We start from the raw sequence: 25,968 nt of genomic DNA on the forward strand, positions 1-25,968 counted from the left end.
GCAAGGAGAGCTACTGGGACCAATGCAGACAGAAGGGCCATGGCATTGTAACAGCACTGCTCTCTCTCTTTTTCATGGTGGTCAAAAACATCGCATTCAAAAGTAAAGGGTAAGAACAGATAAAGTTACTGGGCAAATAGGGACTTGTGATGTATGGATACTGTAAGGAATCTTTACTGTATTTATTACAGAAGAAATGGATATGAAGATCCCTCTTTTCTGTTATTTATTCTTACTGTTCTTCATATGGGGCCATGGATTTTGTAATACATACACATACACTCCTGCACATGTCTCACCTGCGAAGTACTAAAAATTTAATAAAGTAGCCCTTTATCTAGTCCTCCCCAATCACACTGTTCATTCAATCACGGTCGAAATGCAGCCCTCCCCCTCCTCAAACCTTCTATTGATTCTTAAAGGTCCTATACCCATAATTCTTGATCCATGAACCCTTCTTGCTCCTCTCCAGAGAAACGGTCCTAACATCAGTGATGGCTGATGTTGATTGAGAATTTGGTTTCAAGGTATGAACCTTCCCAATAGACAGAAGAGAAACTTCAGGAATGTGTTTTGTTCATGTTCCTCCCCCACGTGTCTGTGCATGGTACACAGTAGATGTTCAGTGAGTTTGAGAGGAAGTGGGAAACTTAATGTTAGGGAAAGAACGAATATGGGCAAGGCAGTCTCTTGGAACACGAAACTGGGAGGGCTGCAGGATACAGGAAAATAGGTCCAACTCACAAAGGAAGAGGAACAACTCCTCCCTTGGGAGGAACTGTAGATAAGAACTTAGATGGATGGAAACGAGATGGGCCTAGGTGAAGACAAGTGTTTGGGCCCTTCCAAATCCTAACCCAAAGGTCACCCGCCCTTCACGTCTTTTAAAAATTTCCCATTGACGACAACCACAGCTCAATTCATTATATTTGGATTTATTGGGATTTTTCTACCTTTTGGAATGCTTATTTGTATACAGATCGTATTTCCTTCTTTAGTCCAACCTCTTGAAGAACAGGAGGAATTTGGTTGTTCCACGTCACACAGGACACAAGCTAACCACTGACTCACTGTGGGCTGAACGGAAATCAAGAAGAAGATGGAAAGACTAGTGGGCGGACGAGATCGAGACAGAAAAAAACATTCGTGTTGAGGAGCGAAATCCCCACAACCGTAATCACAGTTTTAGAAGTCAAGCCGGAAATGGCTGTGAAGAGCGATGTAGAGAAAGTCGCCGGCGACTTCTCGCTGGGGCTCTGACGTCAGTACCTCGCGACCGTCCTCTCCGATACCTGATTCAAACCTGAAGCTGGGCTTCAGCAAAAGACCTCCCCTGTCGCTCCCCGCTGGGCCAAGCCTCGAGCCACACCCATCCCTCGCACACTGCTTTCCCTCCTCGCAACCCCTTCTCCGACCTCACAAGCCCCACGGGACAGGCACAGTCGCGGGCGCCCTACTCCAAAGGGCGGGTCCTGAGACCGGAAGCCGGAAATGGGGCTGTGAGGACGTGTTCTGAGGAAGCCGCAGGCCGGCTCGCCCGGCGTCATGGAGCCGCTGTACCAACAAACGCACAAGTGAGGGCTGCGTCGGGGAGCGGGCTGGGCTCGGCCCGGGAGGCCCGGGGGCTCGGGGCTTTGGCGACTGCCATTGTGGTGGTCGAGCGTTTCCGCCAGGGGCTGCTCCCCACCTCTCAGCCCCTAGTGGGATGGCCTCAGCTGTGAGAGGGGGCCGGTCTGGGAGCGAAGTCTTGGGTCGGGTAGCTCCCGCTACAAGCCCTTGACTGCCTTTTGGGAAGGAAAACTAGCACCCCCTACCCCGCACCCTTGTCCAGCACCCGCCAGCTTAGTCCTCCGGCTTGGTAGAGCTTCAGGAACAGAGATGCAGTTGACGAAGCTTGTGTTCATGAGTTCATTGCCCAGTGGGAGTGTTAGGGGTTGTACGAAAAGTGTTTTGTGTTTTTGATTGGATATTAAAGAACATATGTTTGTGACACAAAGAAATGCAGGTAACATAGACTATTATTGTCAGTCATATTTGATTGCAAGTTAGCTTTAAGGAAACTGAACATTTGATTTTTAGATTAGCGACTCATAGCTAAATTAGTTTCCTTTATTTATATTGTCCCGTGTTTTGGCACCTTGCCAAACATGTAGCTGGACATGATGAGGGGCCAAACCTATGCTATTTTAAGAATTTTCTGTCGCTGTATTAGGACAACACCAAAGTATCATACTCCTTGGGTCTGAAAATGAAATAAACTAGTCATCTAGCCTCCCTAGTAAACTCATAGCAGAAGGAATGGAAATAAGACGGTGGCTGTTTTCTTTCTTTCTGATATGAGTTTGTGGTTTTCCTTTTCCTTCGGCAACAAAATGTTTGATTTTTGGGGAGGGAAAATAAGGAAATTGCATTATAATGACAGTTTGCATATTATATAGAAAGTGTAGGAAGAGATAAAAAGGCTAGCTTTTGAGCCACTTGGAAAGGAATGAAACAGAAAATTACACTAATGTTGCTAAGAACAGGTCCTTTACCCAGCAAGGTACATACGCCTAGCACTACGTTGAGGTTAATCTGCTAGTTGCTGAGTTGACAAAACATACATAGAAATACTCATCTCTCTAGAACTTTGAACTTGAGCTGTGACTGTCTCTTACTGTGAAAGTACACTGACATTAAATCAATTATTTAAAGTCATATAGCTGGAAAAGTCCTGGACATCAAATGAATGAAAAAAAAAGAGATGAAAACAGGACATTTTATACTTCAGTAATAAAAATAGTTCACTAAGGTGAGCTTTATGGAGAAGCAATAACCAGACTTTCATTTTTGAGATACTTGTGTTTGTAAAGATGGTTACATTTGTTCCTTGTGTTGTCCAGTCTACCATGCTTGGTCTCATTTCTAGATGGTGCAGGTTAAATAAGTCTTGGATGCAAACAGCTCTCTAGTGAACAGGCTTTCCAGGTGGTTTTAATGAGTAGTTAGTTTTAAGAACTATTATCTCAAGACCGACTTACCAGTTTGCCTTATGAGGTAAAGACTAGCTACGGAGGCAGAGTGGAAGATGTGAAAATCACCAGGTGGTTTCCACTGCTCTGTGTGTGTGTGTGTGTGTGTGTGTGTGTGTGTATATTCAAGACAGGAATTCCCTATATAGCTGAGATTAGCCTGTAACTTGCTGTGTGGCTCAGGCTGGCCTTGAATTTAGAGTTCACCTGCCTCTTTGTTTCAAGTGCGAAGATGACAGGTGAGCACTGTCACACACAGACTAACCCACTACTCTGTCTGTTTTGTCTGTCAATCTGTCTGTCTATCTATCTATCTCTCTACCTGTCTGTCTGTCTGTCTGTCTATCTATCTATCTATCTATCTATCTATCTATCTCTCTATCTCTCTATCTATCTGAGATAGAGTCTCATTGTATAGCCCTAGCTGACCTGGATCTCGCTATGAAAATCAGGCTGGCCTAGAACTCACAAAGATCCACCTGCCTCTGTCTCTTGAGTGCTGGGATTAAAGACATATACCACCACGCTCATGCAGCAGTTTAATTTGATGCTGTTTAGGTTACACAGCATTTTCATACTGCATTGTGTTCTGCAGTCTTCCAAATAATTGTTACCATTAGCAGCTCAGCTGTATAATTGAGACAGAGGCACCCAAGGAGTTAAATGACTTGCAAAGTGTCTGTCAGCTTGCATAGTTTAACTTGATCAGTTCAACTTAAAAAAAAATAAACAAACAACAGCAGTGCCTCTTGCTTAATATGTACTCTCTCTGCTTGGCTATAATATCACCCACATTCATGGTGGACTCCGTGCTAGAAAAACCTGAGACTTCCTTTTCTCTCATGTCTACACCCCCAAGTCACCTGCTGTGTGGGTGTTGTCTGGTTCTCACTTGAGTGGAAGTGGATTCTCCAAGTGCTGTATTAGCTTTCCCCATGCCAGTCAAACATGCCATGTTGTTTGCATTTATTTCCTAGCATGGAATGTAGAGGCTGGACTTTATTGGTTATATCTTTTCTAATTTGTTTAAGAGCCAAACAGAATTTATAAATAGAAATTAAATGGGGAACATCAGTAATTTCTTAAAATTATCCTTTTTAGCTTAGTATAACAAAGCTGGCCAAAGAGTGTTTTTAGGGTATTATTATTGTCTTGCCTGTTTTTTGAGAATCTCAGACAAGAGCTTCCATTCCAATTCTGTCTTTGGTAATGAAGACCCTGGTAAGATCCCAGACAATTCATGGGCCTGGTGTGGCACAGGTGGGGGTGCTTTCCTTTCCTTTTTTTTTTTTATTTTTTTCAAGAAGACAGCATAATTGTGCAATTTGTATTTGTTTCCTATGTAAAGCTGAAATACGGTGTCTTGGAACATGTATCTTTTGCTTCGGGGACTCCCTTAAGCAGAAGTAGGAGATAAACCCTTTTCTACTTCTTCCATTCATGCCAGTCATTTGTTTTATTTATTTATTGTGGTTTTTCAAGACAGAGTTCCTCTGTGTACTCCTGACTGCCCTGGAACTCACTCTGTAGACCAGGCTGGCCTTAAACTCACAGAGATCCGCCTGCCTCTGGCCTCCCAAGTGCTGGGATTAAAGGTGTGCGCCATCACCGCCCGGCTCTTTCCAGTTATTTGAAAAGCATCCTTTGGTATCCTTGTTTAATCACAAATCTCAATCTGTACTGTCTTCAGGCCTCATTTACCGTAGATACCATGGAAGAAACCAACACATCTTTAAATCAGCCAAGATTAGAGTTATCCTCATTGTGTTCTTTCCCACCGCAGAAGACCTGTAGTTTCATTTCCCGTTTTCCCATGGGTCATTGTGGTTGTATAGCCCATTTGTTGTTGAATGTATGAGTGAATGAATAAGTAAGTAACGAGTTTCATTAAATCATTAACATCTGAAAAAAACTATCTTTCTTAGTTATTAATTAAATATTGCAAACACATAAAAACAAAAGTAACATCACCCAATGTTAGGATTCATATTAATATAAGTGCTTCAGATAATTGATTTGTTTATAAACAAGTCGAATCAAAAGCACCTATATCTGTCTTCACCGCCAGAGCTTGCCATCCTCACATCACTGTTCTTCTTACACTTGTGTTCACAAGCAATATGTGCTACTTGTTTTCAATGGTCACATATTTCTTTCTTTCTTTTTTTTTTTTTGAGATAGGAGGACACTTTATTATGTAGCTCTGACTGTCCTAGAACTCACTGTGTAGACCAGGCCGGCCTCAAACTCAGAGGTCCATCTGCCTTTCTGTCTCCCTAGTGCTAGGACTAAAGTTGTGCATCACAATGCCCAGCTCATAAAACATAATTCTTTCGGAAAATCAAAAAAAAATGTTCAAAGTTCCTTGTGTTTAAGGGTTTCAAATAAAGGACTGTGTGTGGATCTATACAGTGAGAGACATATCAAATAATACTGTTAATAATATAATATAATAACTACCAATTGCTCATCAAGAAAGAACTCAGATTAAATTCAGCAGATTAAATAAAAACTAGCAGGTTGGCAAATAGCTCAGTAGGTGAAAGGGCATGCTGCCAAGCCTGATAACCCGAGTTTGAGCCCCAGAATCCATATGGTGGAAGAAAGTAACCAACTCCTGCCAGCTGTCCTCTGGGCTCCACTCTTTGGCTCGTTTGGACCTTCACATACACTAAGTAAATGCTTGTAAATAAAAACTTGATCTAGTCATATTAGTGTGGGCATTAAGTCTTTAAGATAAGATGATGTTGAATGGAAAAAGGAAAACCTAGTACATTAAGTATCTCTTTATGTGCTACTGATGTATTTGCTTATTTCTTGATTTATTGAGTCAACTTCCATATACTTCAGAATTGGGTTGGTTATGGGTTTTTTGTTTGTTTTGCTGCCTCTATTTTTCTTTTTCTTTTTTGTTGTTCCTGTTCCTGTGGATAATGACACCAACTGTTTGTTTGCTTTAAGCCACCTTTACAAGTTTGCTTCATTGCCTATGTCCTACTTCTGCTAATAGGAATCCTAATTTTCCTGCCCATCAAACCACCAGTCCCTGCTGTTGTCCTCACCCAGGTGTCCCACATAGCACTTAGCTCCATATGCATCCCTGTATCAGCCTCTGTATCTCCACTGCCTCTGCCCCACCCTGCCCCCTCCAAAGCACCCCATATTTCCTTTTCTGAAGCAGCTGACAGGTTGCTTCTTGGGGTCACAAGGCTTGCCTTGGGGCATTCAGGAAGTCTTAGACAGCTGGATTGGGTTCTGGTGCCTTAGGTCACACTTAGAAGTTACAAGAACACCCTGAAAAAGACTTAGAGACACACTGAAGCAAGATCAGGGCTTCTGACTGGTCCTGATAAAATTTGAGGTCACGGTATATAATGTTCACAGTGGAGAAAAGCTGTTGTACTTCCCCTTAAGGACGGCGAGGCGGGGTGGGGGGGACCTCCTTCACACAGGCCTGTATAAGCTCAGGAGGCACTGGGGCTAACATAAGCTGCATTCCAAGAGATGACAAGTGATGGGGAACCACTAAGAAAGATTGGAAGGTGACTTTGGCCTGGAAAGTTTCCCGAGAGTGCTCTGGGCCTAATGTCTGGGACCTGTTGCATTTCCAAATAAATAGCAGTTCCCTCCTGTTGTCAGGGAAAGATGTTTACCAAACAGGAGATAGCTATCTTTCAGGGCCTTCCATTGCCTGCTCCCCGCTGCTCTTTCTCTGCAGCCCTTCAAGCACTCCTGCTGCTTTTACAGCACTGTGAAATGCCTTGCAAGCTTTCTGCATAGCTTATTCTATGGTGAGGCACACACCCAACACTGGAGGCTGAGGCAGGAGAATCACAAGTTCATGGTGAACCTCAGCTACATAAATGAGATCTTGTCTCAAAACCAAGCAAACACAACTCCTTCATCCACAAAATGGCCCAGTTTACACTTTCTCAGCCCCAGCTTCATATTCCCTTTGCCCACTGCACACAGCTCCTCCCTCAACTTTGTTTGCTTCTGCTTCTGTGTGTTGGTTTTCTCGTAAATCTTCTCAGGGATTTTTCATGTCCATCTGGCCTGTCAGTTCCTAATTACATTGTTTCTCAGGGGCAAGGATTGTATCTCCCTTGCCCTTTGACTCTTGGTAGACAGAGCAGTGCTCAGCACATTGGGTCACAGAACAGAGAGTGGGATTGGCTGGATCCTCAGTAAGGTTTATCGCCTGCTGTGTGGCCTTGAGCAACTTTCATGACCTTTCTGGGTTTCAGTTTTTATTTATAAAATGAGAATGGTGATAGTGCTTTTCCTTTCAGGGTTATTGACTTAGCAGTGTCTCAGATACAGTAAGCACTCACTCAGTAAGCTAGCATTATTATTATTAGCATTAGGATATTAGAAACGATGCCAAAATGGGTGGCCTAAAGTGCCACATCTAAATTTTACAGTTCAGCAGCACTGTCAGTTTAAATCAGTTGTAAAATGGCAGTAGAACAAGTTGTCTTTCCTGACTGAAGTGCCAGTGATTATTCCTGTCTCACTCATTTCCTCCCTCTTCCTTTGATAGGCAGGTCCACGAGATCCAGTCTCACATGGGACGCCTGGAGACGGCAGACAGGCAGTCTGTGCACTGTGAGTAATTAACCAGGGAGAGCAGAGTCCTTTCTCTGATGACACGGGGCTAATGGGCTGGGTTTCCTGACTGCATTCTGCCTTGGGGGCTTAGTGACTCAGCGTGGAATGAGTTGTTAGGATGAACAGAAAAACCTATGACCAAGTCTCAGAGTTCCCTGATTGTGCCCTCTGGAGTCCATCAGTTTTTATCCCCCATTACCCTTCCACTCAACCTGACATGGCCTTATGGGAATGGCAGCTCTCTCTGCATCTCTCTTAATCGTATTACCTAGTCTGAAAATTCAGACATGTTGACCTGGAACTGGCCATCTCTCCTGAGCTGAGAATTCTGACTTCTTAGTAGGATTATCCAAACAACTAGCAATATTAATTAGTTTAGTTCCCACACCACAGTTTCTTTTGAGAAGCATGTGGGGTTGTGGTTTGGAGTTTCATTCCTGTTCCAAGCAAAGGGCCTCTTTCTGAGCCAGCCTTGTAGACCTCCCACAGAATCTCTTGTTCCTCGCTGCCCAGCTCTCGCCAGGCCTGTTTCTGTTTCCTCTTTTTCCATGGCTCATCAGCATGGCCCTTCCCTTAGCTCTGCACCTACAGCGCTCTAGTCTAAACTGTGTTTGTTGTAGGTGCGGGGCTAGGAAGGGCTGGTGCCAGGGTTGTCATTTCTTGGTGGGGAAGGCAGCCGCCTGGATGCTTGCTTTGTGCAGTTTAGTTTCTGCCCACTGGCCTTTGTTTGCCTTCCCAACAATCTCACTGTTGCCTGATTAGAAATGGAAAGAGGTCATTTTGTCAGCCTTATCAAACGGGATAAGGAAAGTGACTATCACACTCCCTACCTCTGCGGGCTCTTTCCTGGGTCTTTCCTATTGATATGTGGTCTATTCTGAGGGCTCCAACACACTTGGCCTACCCATGCTTTCAGAACGCCTCTGGGTGTTTCCATACTAATTTTCCCTTTCCTTTTTCCTTTTTTTTTTTTTTTAACTAGCATCCCTTATCTATGAGGAATTCAGTTGGCAACCTTTTTACTAGAGGCTTATTATCCATTTCTGATACCCAACTCAAATAGAACTATATAAAAAATTAGCTTAACAGAGTTATTTGGACAATAAAAAATTGCTTATTTTCTAAAGGTGGGGAGTTTATGTTTTCAGACATGACTTCTACTTTAAAACCAAAGCAGCTAACAGCTATGTGTAGCTATGCATGTCTGAATGCATATAAGGACACACATGCTTTGAAACAATATACCTTGAATTGATTCATCTTTGTATGTATTATGCTCCTTTTCAAATATACGTTTTAGCTTGTGTTATGGAAAAATGCTTTATTTATCACTTTTTTGGGAGGTGGAGTGAGACAGGGTTTCTCTGTCTGGAACTTTCTCTGTAGGTCAGGCTGGCTTCTAACTCAGATCCACCCGCCTTTGCCTCCTAGTGCTGGGGATAAAGGTAGGCACCACCACTGCCTGGCAAGAATTGTCAGTCTTAATTTACGTTTATTATCTTTTTTCCAGCAATTTTTTTTTTCTCTCTCTCTTTTATGCAGTAGTAGAAAATGAAATCCAAGCAAGCATAGACCAGATATTCAGCCATCTAGAGCGTCTGGAGATTTTGTCGAGCAAAGAGCCACCTAATAAAAGGCAGAATGCCAAACTGTAAGTGTTGATCCCTGACATGGCTCAGATACTGCAGGCCCACCCAGGCAGCCTTTTGTCTCACTAGAAACTATAGAATATTCTGAAAATCTGGGTACATACTACAGAAATGAAGACTATGCAAAGATAAAGTCTCCCTAAAATGCAAATTCTAAGTTATACATCCTCTAAAATTAAAAGGAGGAGGTTTGTGACTCAGAAGCCTGTGATCATCGTCCCATGCTTCTTTTGTGGGTGATTATGATCTCTTGTTTCTTTGAGGTCATTCTGAAAATATGCATTTTCTGATGAGACCCTGAAAGTATAATGCAGTTGGGGAGTTCGGCTCTGCTGTTTAGTTCCCACTGGCTTCTGTTGGACTGAAATGCCTTGTCCTAATCGCCTCAGTCAGTCTGTTTATAATGAAGTACTGATCAAATGTTTGATACCTCACCATGAAATCAAAGGAAAACTACCCTCACCACCACTCCAAACCTTGCTCCTAAAAGTCCCATGAAACTTCATTGCTGCTGTACCTCATAGCTGCCCTTGGGCTTCTTCCAGGACTGTAGACTAACCAACGGAAGGTCAGGAAGGGGTCATTAAGCCTGCTTCCTGTCACCTGTTCCCTGAAGAGCTGGAGTCCAGCAGACTTTAAGTAAAGCTGCTGGAATCGTGTGTGATTCCATCCACCTTAACTGCAAGCTGCTGCTCGACTCAGCATCTTTGCTTCTCAGTGTAGGTGCTGGTGCGGGCACTGTGGGGAAACGTGAAGCCGGGTCTTCTTTCCTGAGTCCAAAGCCAGGCTGCCTCAATGTGGGCCATCCTCAGTTCCTGGAACTAATCTCTGTCTCATTAATTCCAGCCGTGTCGATCAACTGAAGTATGATGTCCAGCACCTGCAGACCGCCCTCAGGAACTTTCAGCACCGGCGCTATACCAGGGAGCAGCAGGAGAGACAACGAGAGGAGCTTCTGTCTCGCACTTTCACCACTAACGTAAGCAGACACTGGGGAGTAGAGGCCTAAGTGCAGGTCACCAGGCATTACCCCTTAGTGGGGTGCTTGAAGCCGAGTGAGGAGGAGACTAAATGGAAATGACAGGGGATTTTGTACATTGTCACTAAGACTATACCTAGATGGGAATTTCTCACCAACACGAAAACCTGAAGAGGAGGCGGTTAAATTGAAGGAATGGGCAGAGGTGGAAGCTCACACAGTCCAGGTGTTTTGTGATCAGATGGAGGCAGACGGTTAGAACTTAGCCCATCTATAGAGACACAGCTGACTCTAGGCACTTCTTTGGTGGGGTGTGTGTGTGTGTGTGTGTGCTTGCGTGCGTGTGTGTGTTTCAAGCACTGCCATTGTGCTGTGTGTATGTTTAATTCAGGCATTGTCGTGGTGCTCTGTGTGTGTGTGTGTGTGTGTGTGTGTGTGTGTGTGTGTGTGTGTGTGTGTGGTTTCAGCCTCAGATGCATTCAAATGTTTTTGCTCCTGGTCTGAATGGTAATTTGGAGGAATGTGTTAACAGATATTTAGTGTTAGATGAATTGCTTTTGGAGTAGCTTGTTGGTTTGTATGTTTGATTTCCTGGAAGCTCCACCCCTGCCCTCTATCTTCAGTAGGATTGTTCTCTGCATGTGCAACGTACTGGCCTTTTCCGGGATCCTGTGTAGTGTGTTCTACCAAGTGAGGTGGGTTTGGGCTTTATATTTTGTTGCTTTTTAAACCTGCCACTAGAATTCCTGGCACTTTGCACTTGTGTAACCACACTGTAGACAGAAACACTAAGAGTGATCCTGGTGGCTTTAATCTCACACAGACTGGGCTGGGAGAGAACCAGGTGCTCTCCTTCCTGCTGTCTGACCAACACAGCCTCCTGCCAGGCAATGCCCCTTCTTCCTGATTCTCACTGGCTGAAGGATAAACTCATCACTCCATCTCCCTGCTGTATTGCATTTCTCCAAGTGTCTCAGGAATGGCTTCATAGTTTTGTTTTTCCAGAGCAGGTGGACAGGCAGGTTGTGGTGATTAGCAAGTCACAAATGCAGCATGCTGTAGGATACTGAGTAAGCTGGCATACTGAAAGGTATGTCACATCAGACATTTTGGGGCCAGAGATGACCTTTCAGGATTATTTTGTTGATTGCCAACCTGATGTGGTACCACATTCATTAGGCTACTCAGAAACATTGACTCACCAAATGAAGCTTCTCTTTAGTCATTTTACCTATTATAAAAGAGGATGCCTACCACCCGTCCCTTTCCAGAAGGGAATGAGTGTAAGGCAGGTTTGTGTGTAAAGTCACTAAATGCTTACAGGATAAGGGGAGCCATTGACTCTCTTAACACTAGAATCAACACCAAGGTACCAAATAAGACATTTGACAAAATTATTATCATGGCTCCGCCTTTTGAGCAGCAGAACAAATGGTTTATCTTCCTGCCAGTGGGAATTGGGGCTTCTGTGGTAGAAGGGGTATTACCTGCCAGGAGGTTGTGTCGGTCAAACAGCAGGAAGGAGAGCACCCACAGCTGGTGATGATCTGGTCCTCTCCCGAGCTCAGACTGAGATTAGAACCACCAGGACTATTCTTAGTGTTTCTGTCTACAGTGTGGTTACAATTGAGAGTTGGCTGTCCACTCTGCCCTGGGATCCTACCTATCTGGATATGTTATTCCATCCCTTTGGGCTTCACTTTCTTCATCTGTAAAATGGGGAGAACAGGAATAACTCCCAGCATATTGAGTGAGTTTAGGGAAATGGATGTGTGAAGTAAAAGGACTTGGCTTGCACTGATGAGGCATCTTCAGTCTGAAGGTGCAGCCGCAACATCCAAAGGAGCTCCTCAGTAGGTAGACTCCATTCCAAAGTCTGCAGAGTCCTGAAGTCTGAGACACTCAGGTCCCAAGCCTTTTAGATAGCCTGTTCTCAGCCTGTAGTCTTTGTTCTTCTTCCACCTACCTTTCTTTCTTTAGTGACTTTTTCCTGCCTCCTCAGAAGTGAGTTCCCATCGTGAACCCCATAAGCCTACTGTAGAAAGGATCTGAAGTCTCGGTCTAATCAAAGTAATAAGCTATAGATAAAATAGCAAAAGAACAAAAGCAAACATGTAATAGCATATAAGCAAGAAGTCGTGTAAAGGAACATTTGAACAGTTATCTTTGGGAGGAGCCAGAGAAAACCTTTAGGAGAAGTGAATGAGGTCTTGAAGGAATAGCTGCTTCATGGAAATGTGACGGATGCAGAAAACCAAACTGTAACAACTCATTTGGAGAGTGATGGACCTGACATCTCTGCTGTTGTGGTGCAGACCCCACCCCCATACACACACCTTTCCTTTGCTTTTTCTTCCCTTTGACTCTCTGATTCCTGCATTGTTTCCTCTGGTTCTTCTGGCTTGACCTTGGCCAAAAGGCAGAGCAGACCCCAGGAGTTGACTGACAAGGGAAGTTAATCAAGTGCCTGCATTTCTTTCACAGGACTCTGACACCACCATACCCATGGATGAAACACTGCAGTTTAATTCCTCCCTCCAGAACATTCACCACGGCATGGATGACCTCATTGGAGGCGGGCACAGTATTCTGGAGGGACTGAGGGCCCAGAGACTGACCTTGAAGGTGGGGTCCCTGCTGGAGAATAGAGAGAAGGCCTCTTATTCTGGCCTTGTCCTATAGTTTAGCATCTGTGTTTCTGTTTTGTTTTTGTGTCCCCAGCTCATGATGTTGTGACTGTGAGGCCAAGTCCTTGAGCTTGCAAGTTTGCCAGTGCTTGGCACGAAACCCAGTGGCATTTCTTCATAACTAGGACTTTGTCCTTTTATGACCCTCCATGAAATTGAGGTTGCTACAGAGGGACCAATGACAGACTGAGAAATGCTTCTTTAGATTTGCTCTCATAAGAATAAAGCATGGCAGTCTTCTAAGGTGGTTTTCCTGTGTGATTCTAGCTGTGGAGTGTGCTATGATGGAGGCTTTGTTTTGTACTTATCCCAGGGTCATGTCTTCAGGCTGCCTAAGCCTGTACTAGGTGGATCTTAGAGCACGTGGTGATCCGCATGCATCTTTTCCTCTTGTAGCCATAGATCAAGAAGCCTGCCCTGTTAGCACTGTTGAGACCCTGACCCTGAAAGATTTATGGAAACATCACACGGACTGATTGCGGTCACAGTGTTTCAGCCTCAGCCTTTTCCTGTAGTAGCTCTGATGACTTGGAGGTGTGATCCCCCCAGAATAAAGCATTGTCAGCCATTGGGCTGTGAGAAAGTCAGTTGTAAGTGTGACCATTATCTTAGTTTTTATCGGATCACATTGAGCCATCTGCTCTTTATCCAGTATGCTTCTGAGCAGCTCCCACCATCTTTACCAGGGAGAGAGATAGGACTGCTGATGCTCACCTCCTGCTGACTGTTATAGTATTTCCAATGGCCCAGGAGAGTGCTCCACTTTCAGAACAGCCACTGAAGAAGTCTACAGATACGATTGACTACCCTGCCTTTTTTGTAGAGAACTGTTCTCTTTTCCACAGCTCAGGGGAAGTCAAGACTTCTACAAAACACATCCATGTGGCACTGATATAGAGTTAGTGGAGTTGAGGTTATTGATGGAGCGTTGACTTCCTCCTGAAGCCTCACTGAGGAGTCCATGTGCACCGTTAGCAGAGATGGCTTGCCAGGAAGCCTGTCCAGGTGGCGGGTCTTGAATCTTGTGATCTTTTCTCTCCATCCTTCCTCTTGTCTTGCTCTTGATCTCCTCCTACCTGGGCCAGGGATTTTCTCCCCAAACCATTCAAAAGGAATAAGAGCATGAAAGAACTGGATAATCGCTTTGATGTTATAGTTGGAAATAGGGACTTTTTGAAGTGAATGGTCACTTTCAGGTGGTTTTAGAAGGCATGGCCACAGAGTAAGTAGTCTGCACTCTTACCCTAAGGTAGGATCTTTAACACAGGTCCCATTTTCTCACTGTTGTGAAACATTTTCTAGTCTCCCCTGACAGCTGACCGGTTTGACTTGAGACCTCCATTTTATTTTTATTTGCAATATAGAGAATCAAATGTAAGGCCTTATACATGCTAACGAGTCATTCTACCTACAGTGGGCCGCATCCCCAGCCCAAGATTCCTGTTTTGGTTTTTTGAGACAGTGTCTCATTACATAGAACTGGCTGGCTTGGAACTTGCTATATAGACCAGGCTGGCCTCAAACTCACAGAGATCTGCTGCCTCTATATCTTGGGTGCTGAGATTGAAGGTGTGTGTCACCGTTCCTGGCTCCAGGTCCTTCTTGATCCTTGTCTAGGCAGACCATGGGTTCTGAATTCCTGTCCATGTTACCTGTGTCTCCTCCTTCCCTTGACCTCTTCGTTCAGTTACTTATAAATGGGTGTTCTTTTAGAAAAGGAATGTGGGACTAAAGGCTAGAGCATCCGTGTGCGCACACTGGGCGCCATGTATTGTGACCTGTGCTTAGTTTTGTTATTTCATAAGAAACTGGATATACATTTAAACAGAACAATAAGGAGGGCCAGGCCATGAGGTTTAGGCAGCATTTATATTTATAGAAGAGGCTTTATGTCCTTATGGCATCTCTTCTTTTTCCTTTTTATTTTTCTTTCCTTCCTCCCTCCCTCCCTCCCTCTCTCCCTCCCTCCCTCCCTCCCTCCCTCCCTCCCTCCCTCCCTCTCTCCCTCCCTCCCTTCTTTCCTTCCTTCCTTCCTTCCTTCCTTCCTTCTTTCTTTCTTTCCTTATTTTTAAAGCCAGGTCTCTCTATGTATCCCTGGCTAACTTTGGAACTCATAAATCTGCCTGCTTCTGCCTCCCAACTGCTAGGAGTAAATGCATATACCACCATGCCCAACCTTTGCCATATTTCTTTGCTGCTTTTTCCACTTCAAACTCCCTTGTAAATACCAACTATTACTTACTCAGTTGAAGCCCTAAAGATTTCTACTCTATGGAGTGAATGGGTCATTATCAAGGATTGCTGGAGCTAGGGAGCTGAGGAAGTTTTTCCACATAGCTTTTAAGAATATAAACTATTCTAGAAATGTCCACAGGGAGATGGCTGAGCATGAACCCAGTGATGATGGGTGATGCTTATGTGTCTGGAAAATGTTCATCTGTTACCTATTGCAAAAGTTTTCAGAAATCTGGCAATGATGGAACATTTCAGGTAATTGGGCAATTGACAGCAGTGCTGCTTCCAGCTGGGCCCTGGACCAGGGCTGTCGGCTGCCTAAGAAGGCATGGCACTAGCACAGCTGATACGGCAGGAGTGTGACCAAAGAAGACTTTCACATTTGATTATATACTACATATAAAGGAAGGCAGCCTGCGAATTAAAAACTAAACTAAAATAGAGCTGTTTGGGAGCTGTGATCCACAGAAACTGCTCAGTGTTGAGGATCCCTATTATGGTAACTTCTACTTGAAGCTGGTGCTCTAGCAGTGTCTCAGGCTGTATGTAAGCCTTCCTGTGAAGGGGCGAGGTCGATCAGTAATTAATGATCCGACAGACTAGCTTAATACAAAAGATACAGCTTTAATAAGCAGAAGGAAGACTTACACCAGAATCCCAACGATCCGTCTGGGACATAGGAGCCAAGCGAGAGAGCGAGGGGAAGCGAGAGAGCGAGGGGAAGCTTACCGCCAGGTTTATAGGTAAATTTTTGCCTTAGGGCAACACGCCCCACGGACAGAATGTGATTGGCTGAACTCCCCTATCATCCCTGGAGAAGACCTGCTAGCTGCTCCCGCCTACCACTGTCCAGCGTATCATACGCCAGTCCTGTGCTTAAGAGCAATAGCAGTCCTTGGCCCCATGCCCAGCCTGTCTTTTCAGCTGTTTTAAGGTTCATCTTAAAAATAATGGTATGTAGAGCAGGAGATTGCTCAGCAGATGAGTGCTGTTCTTCTGGGGGTGCATGTTGTATCCTCACCACCCACATTGTGGCTAACCATCTACAACTCCAGCTAAGAGCATCCAGTGCCTCTTCTGACCTCTACAGGCTCCTGCACACCTGTGGTAAACATATAAATGCAGGCACACACATACACATAAATAAATATTTTTTAAAAATTGTAGAAGTTAGTTGTATTTTTCAGAAGAGTAAAGGTGTTTGAGTAAAGCATTTTGAAGTGTGGTTTGGAATGCTTAGACTAGTGAACTCTTTTGCCTTAATGACAAAGTGGTGGAACAAGCAAATAAGGAACAAAACAGGACACAATAAAGTATGAATGACCAGTAAACAGTCCAGTCTCTGATCCTAACAAGACTTGAATAGTTGGTCTGCTTTGAGTTTGTCCTCTGCTCGCCTTACACTCTGCCACAGGCTTTCCTCTCTAGTGGCTCTGTCTGCAGCAGCTCTCCACTCAACATTGGAAAAGTTTTAACTTGGACACACACAGTGCACACTTGTATACCTGAAGGATAGGAAAGGTTGGATGTGGTGGTACATGCCTAGAATTCTAGCATTGGAGAGAGCCAGGAAGGAGAGCTATGAGCTCTAGACCAGAATGGGTTACCTAGGGAGACCCTAACTTGAAAACAAGCAAAAGTAATATTAAAAGATAGGTATAACTAATCTTTACCACTTTTGCATATTTTTTCTCTCTGTTTTTCTGAGCTTATTTGTTCCTATTTAAGCTACTTCTAAAAATTTAATGCACTCCTGAAAAGACACGCGTTTATAGTTCGCTTGTGATTAGTAGAGGGGAGTGTCTGCTTGTGTACATATGCAATACATTTGTCATTAATTGACTTAGTATGAAATGAAAATGTAGCTTAAGCTAGGAAGTGGTGGCACTCACAGAGGAAAGTGCATCTCTGATTTCGAGGCCAGCCTGGTCTACATAGCAAATTTCAGGACAGCCAGAGCTACACAAAGAAAGCCTGTCTCAAAAAACCAAAAAAATGAAAAGTAGTTTAAAAGGTTGGGGAAAGTCCAATGTATGTTGGTGTACTGGCTACTGAACTTGGTATAACTATATTTGTATTGTTGCGTGTGACTTCTTCCTCTGTGTTCAAGGTTCATTTATGTTATTGTATGTTTGGTTACATATGCTAATTAGGTCCTTTTATTGCTGAGCCATGTGCATCTATCTATACTATAATGTGTTTACTCTCTAGTTGATGCATAACCTGGTTGCTTCTCACTTTTCAGATCTTCTCCTGATGTTTTGTTTTCTTTTTTTAAAAGAAACTTTCTTATAGTTTCAGCTTCCGTGTTTATTTGGAGGTCCATTTTTAATGAGTGTGTTAATCGAATACACAGGTGTCCCTAGGACTCTCTGACAGTGCCTCTCACTGAATCTGGAGCTAGACTGGGAACCAGCAAGCCCCAGCAATGCTCCTGTCTCAGCCCTGTCAGCACTGGGGCTGTAGGCTAACCATATCTGGCTTTTTATGTGGATTCTGGGGTTCCAAAGTCGGGTCCTTGTGCTTATGCAGCAAGCATTCTTACTGAGCCATTTCCCCGCCCCAAGTTTTATATGCAATGTGAATCAAGGTTCACTTTTTTTACTGACACATGAAATGTGCATATGTACATGTAGGATGCACATATGTGATGTATAGCCGGTTCTAACCCCGTCTGTGGAAAAGGCTTCTTTTCCTTTGACCTAACGCAAGTTGGCCATGGCGAAGTGAATCTATTTCTGGTGAATGTTGCCTTCTTTCGTCTCTAGGCATGACCAAAAGGACTGTCTGTTAATAAAATCCTGGCTTTGTGGTGCTCTTTAACCACCCTTGGCAACGAGGTTGATCTTGTTTTCTTTCTCTTCTCATCTCCCCAGGGGACTCAGAAAAAGATCCTTGACATTGCCAACATGCTCGGCTTGTCCAACACAGTGATGAGGCTAATTGAGAAGCGGGCCTTCCAGGACAAGTACTTCATGATCGGTGGGATGCTGCTCACATGTGCAGTCATGTTCCTTGTAGTACAGTACCTGACATGAGTCAGCTGCACCCAGCACCGGATAGCCTTCCCACTGTGTACGCATGTGCAAGCAAGAAGTGGGCTGGGAGGCCACCTTCTGAAATGTATACCTTAACTGTGAAGACACCCCTCCCCCCAGGACTAATTGTGGCTTAGTATCAAACCTGCTTTGTTTTCTGTGACATCTGGGGAGTGGGAACTAGAGTCACCAGGATGTGTGGTGCTTAGGAAGTGGGTCAGGACCCTGTTATCTGGCTCTCACTGGGGGAGGGATGGGTAGGTTGTATGGTCTGCTCACCCTGGAAAACCTGCGTGGTGAGGCTTGCACACAAGACTGTCCACACTGCTGGCCACTTGTCATCACGGCTCCTGATGGGTGGGCGGAAGCACACGTGAGAAGATGAGGAAAGAAGTCTTTCCTTGCGCTTTCTGGGAGAGATCAGTTCTCACATCCTTCTAGCCACTACCCAGTCCCAGCCCCTAAGAAAACATGATATGTGTGACTAACTGCTAACACCAGCACCCTTCCCTGGAAGCAGCTACTCCAGGGAAGCCGAGACATCGGAGCTGATGTGATAACGTAAGATTTTCCATGCCACGGTTGCTGGGTGTTCATCCTTCCTGAGGTGAGGCCAGCAGTGTTCCTGGGAGTGTTCAATCTGAACACAAGTCCTGAGTCACCGATGTTTTTCAGTTAATATAACTTTTGGCTCTTACAATTCAGAGATGGTAGCTTGGCACCTCCACCCAGGCTTCAGTGGGTGGGTCTTTGCCCCTTTGAAAGGGCCATGAACAAAGGGTGACTTGCAAGTTGCAGACTCATCTAGTTCTATCATCTCAAATTCTTTGACTGTCTCTCCTCTCCCTTGAAATATATTAGTAATATCAACCAGCAAAGCTTCCATTCTTCCCAGCCCTGGTAGGCCACCCTGGAGATGTTCCTGGTAAGTATGTCTTTTTGAGACTGTTTCAGGGTCATTTTGACTTTGCCCAGCTGTGATTAAGGCTGTGTCAATGTCTGGTGTATTGCAGAATTTGTTTAAAAATTAATGTATCTTGAGCACGCTTATTGTGATTAATCTCTGAAAGTATCAGAAAGATCTAGTGAATTTATTTGTTCATCAGTCACAGGCCCTGCCCACCCAAACAATTGTAAATTTAGTAGTCTCATGGTGGGACAGTTGGACACTCAGAATTCCTCAGAACTGGAAACTTGATCAGTATTAATCCTACCTTTGATTGCCCTGCTTATCTTTGCTTAAGTGTCCTCTGTGCTGTTTCCCTCCTGACAGTGTGTGTCCATGCCACCTCTCTCCTTTTGAGTAGAAGTATTGGTCTCTTGGGTACATCTGTGGTGTCCCTTTGGGGAACACACTTTTAATCAGAGTTTCCTGGGTACTAATTTCAGATTCTGGTCAGATTCAGTATCTGTCGCTCCTTCCCCTATAGGCTAAATGGGCCCTAGATGGCCAGGAAGTAGGAATCTGCGCCCCTCTAGGAAGAAGTGATAGTCCTGCGGGTGAAAACAGTGGCCCCTAGAGGACATAGACTTGCCACATCTTCAGACTTAGAACTGTCTTTGGGGAGGCAGATTGACTGAGCTCTTAGCTGGCCATAAAGTGGACTTTAGACTGCACAGGCATGACTGCTGTGCCCCCGGCACCTGACGATCCCACCAGACAGCATGTTTTAGAAGATGTACAAGCTGGAACAGAGCCCATCTGGACTGAACATGTGGGTAGCGAAAGCCCCCACCCCGTCCGTAGGGATTGTTGGGACAGTGTTTTGTAGTATTTAATGAGGTTCCATGCTTGCCCCTGTGGTGATCCTTAGATGGTCTTTGAAGATCTTGATGACCTTGATGTTCCACCTTCACAGCCATGTATCCCTACTTTGAAATAAAACTTGTAGTGGGATGAGCATCTTTACTGCCTGGGGAAGGGAACAGTAGCCAGAGGATCTGGACTCCCAGGGCATTGAGCTGGCTGCCTAACGACTGCCCTCCCTTTTATTCCCATTCAGTGCCTTGTGAGATCACCTCAACCCTCAACTGAGGGTGTAACTGTCCTCAGTTTTCAGCTGTAGGAAGGGGCCTGAGCCTGAGTGGGATGCCCTCTATTGTGTGTGTGGGGGGGAGCTGAGTTGTTAGAGCTTTCCAGAAGCTCCAGCTTCTGGTGCAGCAGTTTATAAGTGGCATGGCTTGAAGCAGGTGGGGTGCCTATATTGAATAGATGTGTACTCCACATCTGGGCACTTTAAAGAAAGTTAAACACAGGAACCAAGTAAATACTCTAGGTTTTACAGGTTTTACCCCGGACTTTCTCAAAAGTCAGCTTGCCCTGTTGAATTTAAATAGCTTTGATTGGCAAATTATACTTAACACCCTTGTTTTCATGTCAGTGGAATAAAGTTGAGGCTTGTTTAGAAAACTTTTCAAAAGCACTTGGCATTCACACGGACAACAAGGCAACATGCTAGCATTTAGTGAAGAATGACATACCAGGCTTACATATCTGATTCTAGTTCTAAACTGAAAGGGGGAAGGATATGCATGAATGTCTCCAAGAGCAAAGTGATACCATACCCACATTTTGCCACTAGAGGGTGACAGTTCTCTATCCATGACTGGTCTCCCAGCGGCCCTTGCTTGGTGCACTGGATAGTTTCGGCCTGGTTCCCTTAAAGTGCTAATGTCTCTGCAGAGCAGTGGCTCTGGGCTGCTTTAGAACTGTAGGAGTCTGACAAAAGATGACCAAGTTTTCAGACTCCGTCCTCTCCAGCCCTTCCTCAGCACTCTGCCATGCTGCAAACAGGCATGGGAAACATTTCTCCCCTCTGCTGTTTCACCTCATATGGCACCTGAGAGAAGGAGGAAACAGGACGGGAAGAGGTTTGGGGATCTGGCAGGGACTCTCCTGCTCCAATGCGGCAGAACCTTTGCTGCAACGTACCTCCTCATCTCATCCATGTTTCTAGCAGTTGGTGCTCTACATCATGGTCCCCTGGGAGCTTATAGAAATTTTAGTTTGATTAGTTTATTGGTGTATTTGCAGGCTGGGCATTGTGTATTGCCCAGATGACTACCACGTGCAAGTGTGACTTCAACTGTAGACAGGAATGCCGTTCAAAGACTAAGGTGGCTCCCCGTGGACTTCACTCTGTCTCCATTGGTTCCCTACATTAGACCAGCAGTAAGGACCAAAAATGGTCCTTGGGCAGTGACATCTGTCATTAGTTGATGGCACTGTGTCTCTGAGTAAAGTACTTCAGGTGAGAGAGAGGCTAGCCTGTCCCTGTTTCTCCTGTACACTTCTCAACCTTTCTCCCACCCAACTCCTGGCTCGGCTCCAGGCTCCCTGCCTGCTGGGCTTCTAGACACACATGTCTGCTGTATGGGGAATGGTTAGTTGTTACTTCAGGGTGGTCACCTGCACACAGTAGGTGGTCATGAGATCACAAACTGTCAATGACCTGCAGGAGGCACCGCAGCCCAACCCAGCCCAAACAGCTAATAGATTAAGAGCTCAATGTTCATTGAAGCTGCTGTGGTCACACTCAGAAGCCCCCCCCCCCCCCAAAAAAAAGACAGGGCTACTTATGCTATAGCCACATGCTCATAGGCCCTCAGCAGCAATGGGCGAAAGTGAAGGGGAGAAGGCCATACGGTGTGGGGGGAGGGGGGCAAAAAACAAAAAAAAAAAAAACCACTAACCAGGCTGGATAGAATTCAGGAAGTAGAAAGGTCTTCAGGAGCAGACCCTGAAGTCAACCACTATTCCCATCCCTGGCAATAGTGGTTGACCATCCCAGATAAGCTAACCTTAGGCAGACAGTGGTGATCAATTTATGGTCTGGAATGAGGGGATGATGCTGGCTCAGCCCCTACAGCAGTGGTGTCTCAGAGCCCCTCCTTCCATCCGCTAATGACCGCTGTGCTGGATAGCTGCTTAGGTCACTCTAGTCTTGGAGTGGGGGTGAGGGGATCACAGTGACAGCAAGTGCAGTGCTTGTCACCGAAGTGCTTCTCTGAGCTACCTGGTGTGGCACAGAGCCTGGATTTTGGAACTTCCCAAGGACTCTCCTGGGAAGGCTCACAGTGCCTTCCAGGTGTGGTGCCCTGCTAATCCTGGTTAGCTTCAGAGATTGGCCCTGTTCACTCAGAACAGCCGGAGGAAAAGGCCACACAGAATCCCCACAACTGAGGGACAGTGGCTCTGAATAGCTGGCTCAGTGGGGCACTGACCAGGAGGGGCTTTCCAGAGATGGGGAGGTGATGGCCAGTGACTGAGTGTTGGAGGAGAGGAAGGGTCAAAGGGGCTGAGAGGGACTGGGTGACCTGTGGCGATAATAAGCTAACTACGCTTTAGCTGCAGGAGGCGGTGAGATAGACAGCTGCTGGGAGACAGCTGCTGGGAGAGCTGACGCCCATCACCACATGGCTCACAGCTGCCTGGAGCCATCTCGGCGCCCATAAAGAACTGGTTGCCCTTCAGAGGTAGAGAAGCTCGAGGCAGAGCTGAATGCATGTGTCAGAGACTCTTAGGCGTGGGCTGGGCAGGAATAAATCGATTCCTTTCTGTTTCCAGCATGGCAACAGGTGCCATGTGGGCAGGGCCTACCCTGGAGCCTTCCCACATATCTGTTTCCAGGGCCTGTGCAGAGACACAGGTGAGAGGCACGGAGTAGGTACGTGTGTAGGAGGACAGAGCAGTCTCAGAGCCCTGGGACCTCTGCAGATGTGAACTTGGGAATATAGTGCTTTAGCGAGGAAGCTCCGGTCTCCTGGTGCTGGTTAAGTTCCTGTTGCTGCAAGTAAAGTGTGCACCCAGTGTCCATAGTACAGAAACCATTTCTTTTTTCATTTGTGACAGAAGGCAGCCTTTTACCACAGTCTAGGGACTCTGGAAGACCCTCAGCTGGTAGCCCCAAAATGGGGATCGGGACCTGTGACCACCTCTTGGATGAGAAGACATTGGAATCAAAGTACTAAGGTCATTCTTACCTGCATTTGGTTAAAGATGTGGATGCCCAGGAAATTCACTGAAGTGGGGGGGAAATAGCTTAAACCCAGCATCACCACCTTTCAGCATAAAGTCAACATAAGGGGCTGAAGAGTTAGCTTTTCAGTAAAGAGTACTTGGTGCTCTTGAAAGGGAGCCAGGTTCAAATCTCAGAGCCCACATTGCTCCTCACAACCCTCTGTAGCAGCTCCAGTTCAAGGGATCTAATGCCCTCTTCTGGCTTCAGTGCACATGTGCTCACACATGTACTCACACAGCAAAGCAGTCATACTTAAACCCAGAAAGTCAGTGTAAGCTGTAAGTGGTAAGCCACATCTTGGGAAGCAGAAGCAGAGGACCATCAGTGAATCTGTAATCAGCCTGGGCTGCCAAGAGAGAACAATCTCAAAGGGGAAAAAAAAGGCCAATTTAATAACTGGATATCATCAATTAGATGCCAAACACATGGGGCAGAGATCATAGATCCTGAGAGACAGGAGTGGGCAAGTAGGCTCCCTGGAGTGGGTGCTGACTTGGGGACCTAAGCCCATATGAGGAGTAGGCTTAGTGTTCAGTGGATTTGGTTTGGGGGAAGAGGCACAGAGGACAGAGTAGGGGAGGGAGACAAAGGCTGGGAGTAGATGCAATGGAAGTGGCCACATCATTCTGGAACCCCCAAAAGCTGGGGAAGGGCCTAACTCCTGCCTGAATTTTGAGCTCCCAGGAGTCATACTGTAACATGAAGGGAGACCACGCCCCAGTGGGCTGGTATCTCAGCAGCTATTGGGTGAAGGAGTGGAAGGAGCTCCTGCAGCACCTCCCCCTTTTGTTTAAGTAAGAGAGTTCTAAGCCTACTATGAAATTATATACAGTAAGTACAAATATCCTATTCTAACTAGCTTAACTCTTGTATAATAAATAACTTGGCCAAGTCTTGAGAGGAAAGTAACTACATTTATATAGTCTTCAACCCCATTGAAGATCTGAGAAGGGAAAAAAATGTTACCTGCATAATTAGAAAGTGCAATCAAATAACTTCCAAAATGTGCAACAGAGCCCCCAAGGTCCAAATGAGGAGCAGAAGGAGAGAGATCATGAAAAAGGAAATCAGAACCGTGTGGGATGCGTTCACCCTCGGATACAAGGGGACTGATCGAATGAGAGCTCACCAAGGCCAGCTGGACTGGGATTGAACGAGCATGTGATCAAACCGGAGTCTCTAAATGTGACTGACATGGGGGCTGACTGAGAAGCCATTGTCAATGGCACTGGGTCTTGTTTTGTCTGCATGGACTAGCTTTCTGGGATCCTAGTCTGTTTGGATGCTCATCTTCCTAGACCTGGAGGGAGAGGGGAGGAACTTGAACTTCCCACAGGGCAGGAAACCCTGACTGCTCTTAGGACTGGAGAGGAAGGAGGGGAGGGAGTGGGGGGGGGAGGAGGAGAGGGAGTGGGGAGAATGGGAGGGTATGGGGAGGAGGGGAGGAAGTGGAAATTTTTATAAACAAATAAATTAATTAATAAAAAACATTTTGTTTAACATTAAAAAAAAACCTGCAGCAAATCACAGAGACAACTGACTACCTGGGCAATCACCCAAAGTTACTTCTGCAGTTTGAAGAAACCAACTTTGGCTAAGGCCTAACATAATTGACATACCATTTTCAAAGGCAAGAAACTTTTCAAAACTATCTTACCCTGTCTTGGCAGGATATGACAGTCCTGTTTTATCCATTTACGGATACTCTGTATCTCTGTCAGTAGTTGAGGTATGGGCATTTCTTTACCCAAAGGCCAGTTCTGCCAAGAAGAAAGGCTCCAGGTGGAGTGTCTTTGGTGCTCAATGTTCTCTCGGGAATAGATCTGTGTTGCCAGGAGCGATTGTGTCTCATTACCACGAAACTCTGAGTTAGATTAAAGGCCATTTTCTACAGCTCTTTGAAGAGGCTGAAGATTATCTATCTATACTGAATATACTCTCTATGTATCTAAAGAACCTGATTAGTCTAATTATAAATGACAAACATAGATGACTATTGATCTATATAATTCTCAATACCTATCTAACTTAAAGACTAAGACAATAAACAACTGCAATAAATGAGGACAATATGATCTCCAGATATAAACAATGTACAAGTATACATTGCAATATGGTAAATATATATCAATACATAAACAATATATAAGTATCTTAATCAGAGGTAGAAATGTACAATGCAATATGGTAAATATATATTAATATATATATATATCAATATATAAAAATGTTTTAAACAGAGGTAGAAGCATGCATACAATAGTCAATATAATTTAACTGTATCAATATACAAGAAACAATACCAATATATTTGTCTAAAAACAATAGCTCACAAGTACCAATCTATTATCTCATCATCTAATTATTAAAAAAGGGGGAGACCACGCCCCAATGAGCTGGTATCTCAGCGGCTATTGGCTGAAGGAGCGGAAGGATCTCCCGCAACACCATACTACTCAGGAAGGAGTGTACTAGGGCTCTGCTTGTCTCCTCAGGAGCACCCTGTAGCCTCGCCTCCCCATCCCCAAACTGGTGGTGTCACCATCTCTACCACCACCTCAGACATGATCTTTTGAGGTGGTGGTAGAGCTGGCAATGATAGCTTTGATCCCTAATTTTAGCACTCCTCAGCAACCCCACCCTTGGGTTTCATCTGTTGAATTTGTTTCCTGTCTGTATAACAGGGGTAATAACAGCCCAAGGACAGCTCACATGTCTGCATTTTAGAGCGCAGTTA

The 25,968-nt window shown here is 45.1% G+C and overlaps 1 protein-coding gene across 2 annotated transcripts; it reads left to right on the forward strand.

Annotated features, from left to right (window-relative positions):
* The first annotated feature begins 1,418 nt into the window (after positions 1 to 1,418).
* Positions 1,419 to 20,107, forward strand: Gosr2 (golgi SNAP receptor complex member 2). 2 transcript variants are annotated; one of them, XM_048445888.3, is made up of 6 exons: positions 1,420 to 1,574; positions 7,555 to 7,619; positions 9,165 to 9,273; positions 10,118 to 10,250; positions 12,735 to 12,875; positions 18,049 to 20,107. In XM_048445888.3, exons 1-6 carry the CDS (start codon positions 1,546 to 1,548, stop codon positions 18,208 to 18,210), a joined length of 639 nt encoding a protein of 212 aa, XP_048301845.1. In that variant the 5' UTR covers positions 1,420 to 1,545; the 3' UTR covers positions 18,211 to 20,107. The 2 variants fall into 2 exon arrangements, with proteins under 2 accessions (XP_048301846.1, XP_048301845.1); XM_048445889.3 differs by lacking the exon at positions 12,735 to 12,875 and having other exon boundaries at positions 1,419 to 1,574.
* Positions 20,108 to 25,968: the final 5,861 nt, after the last annotated feature.

The sequence above is a fragment of the Myodes glareolus genome, chromosome 9 (assembly GCF_982192425.1).
Source record: "Myodes glareolus chromosome 9, mMyoGla1.1, whole genome shotgun sequence".
NCBI lineage: Eukaryota > Metazoa > Chordata > Mammalia > Rodentia > Cricetidae > Myodes > Myodes glareolus.

Coding starts and splice junctions, on each gene's coding strand:
- Gosr2 (XM_048445888.3), top strand. CDS start 1,546: ATGGAGCCGCTGTACCAACAAACGCACAA. Junction 1,575..7,554: donor CTGTACCAACAAACGCACAA/GTGAGGGCTGCG, acceptor TTCCTTTGATAG/GCAGGTCCACGAGATCCAGT. Junction 7,620..9,164: donor AGACAGGCAGTCTGTGCACT/GTGAGTAATTAA, acceptor TCTTTTATGCAG/TAGTAGAAAATGAAATCCAA.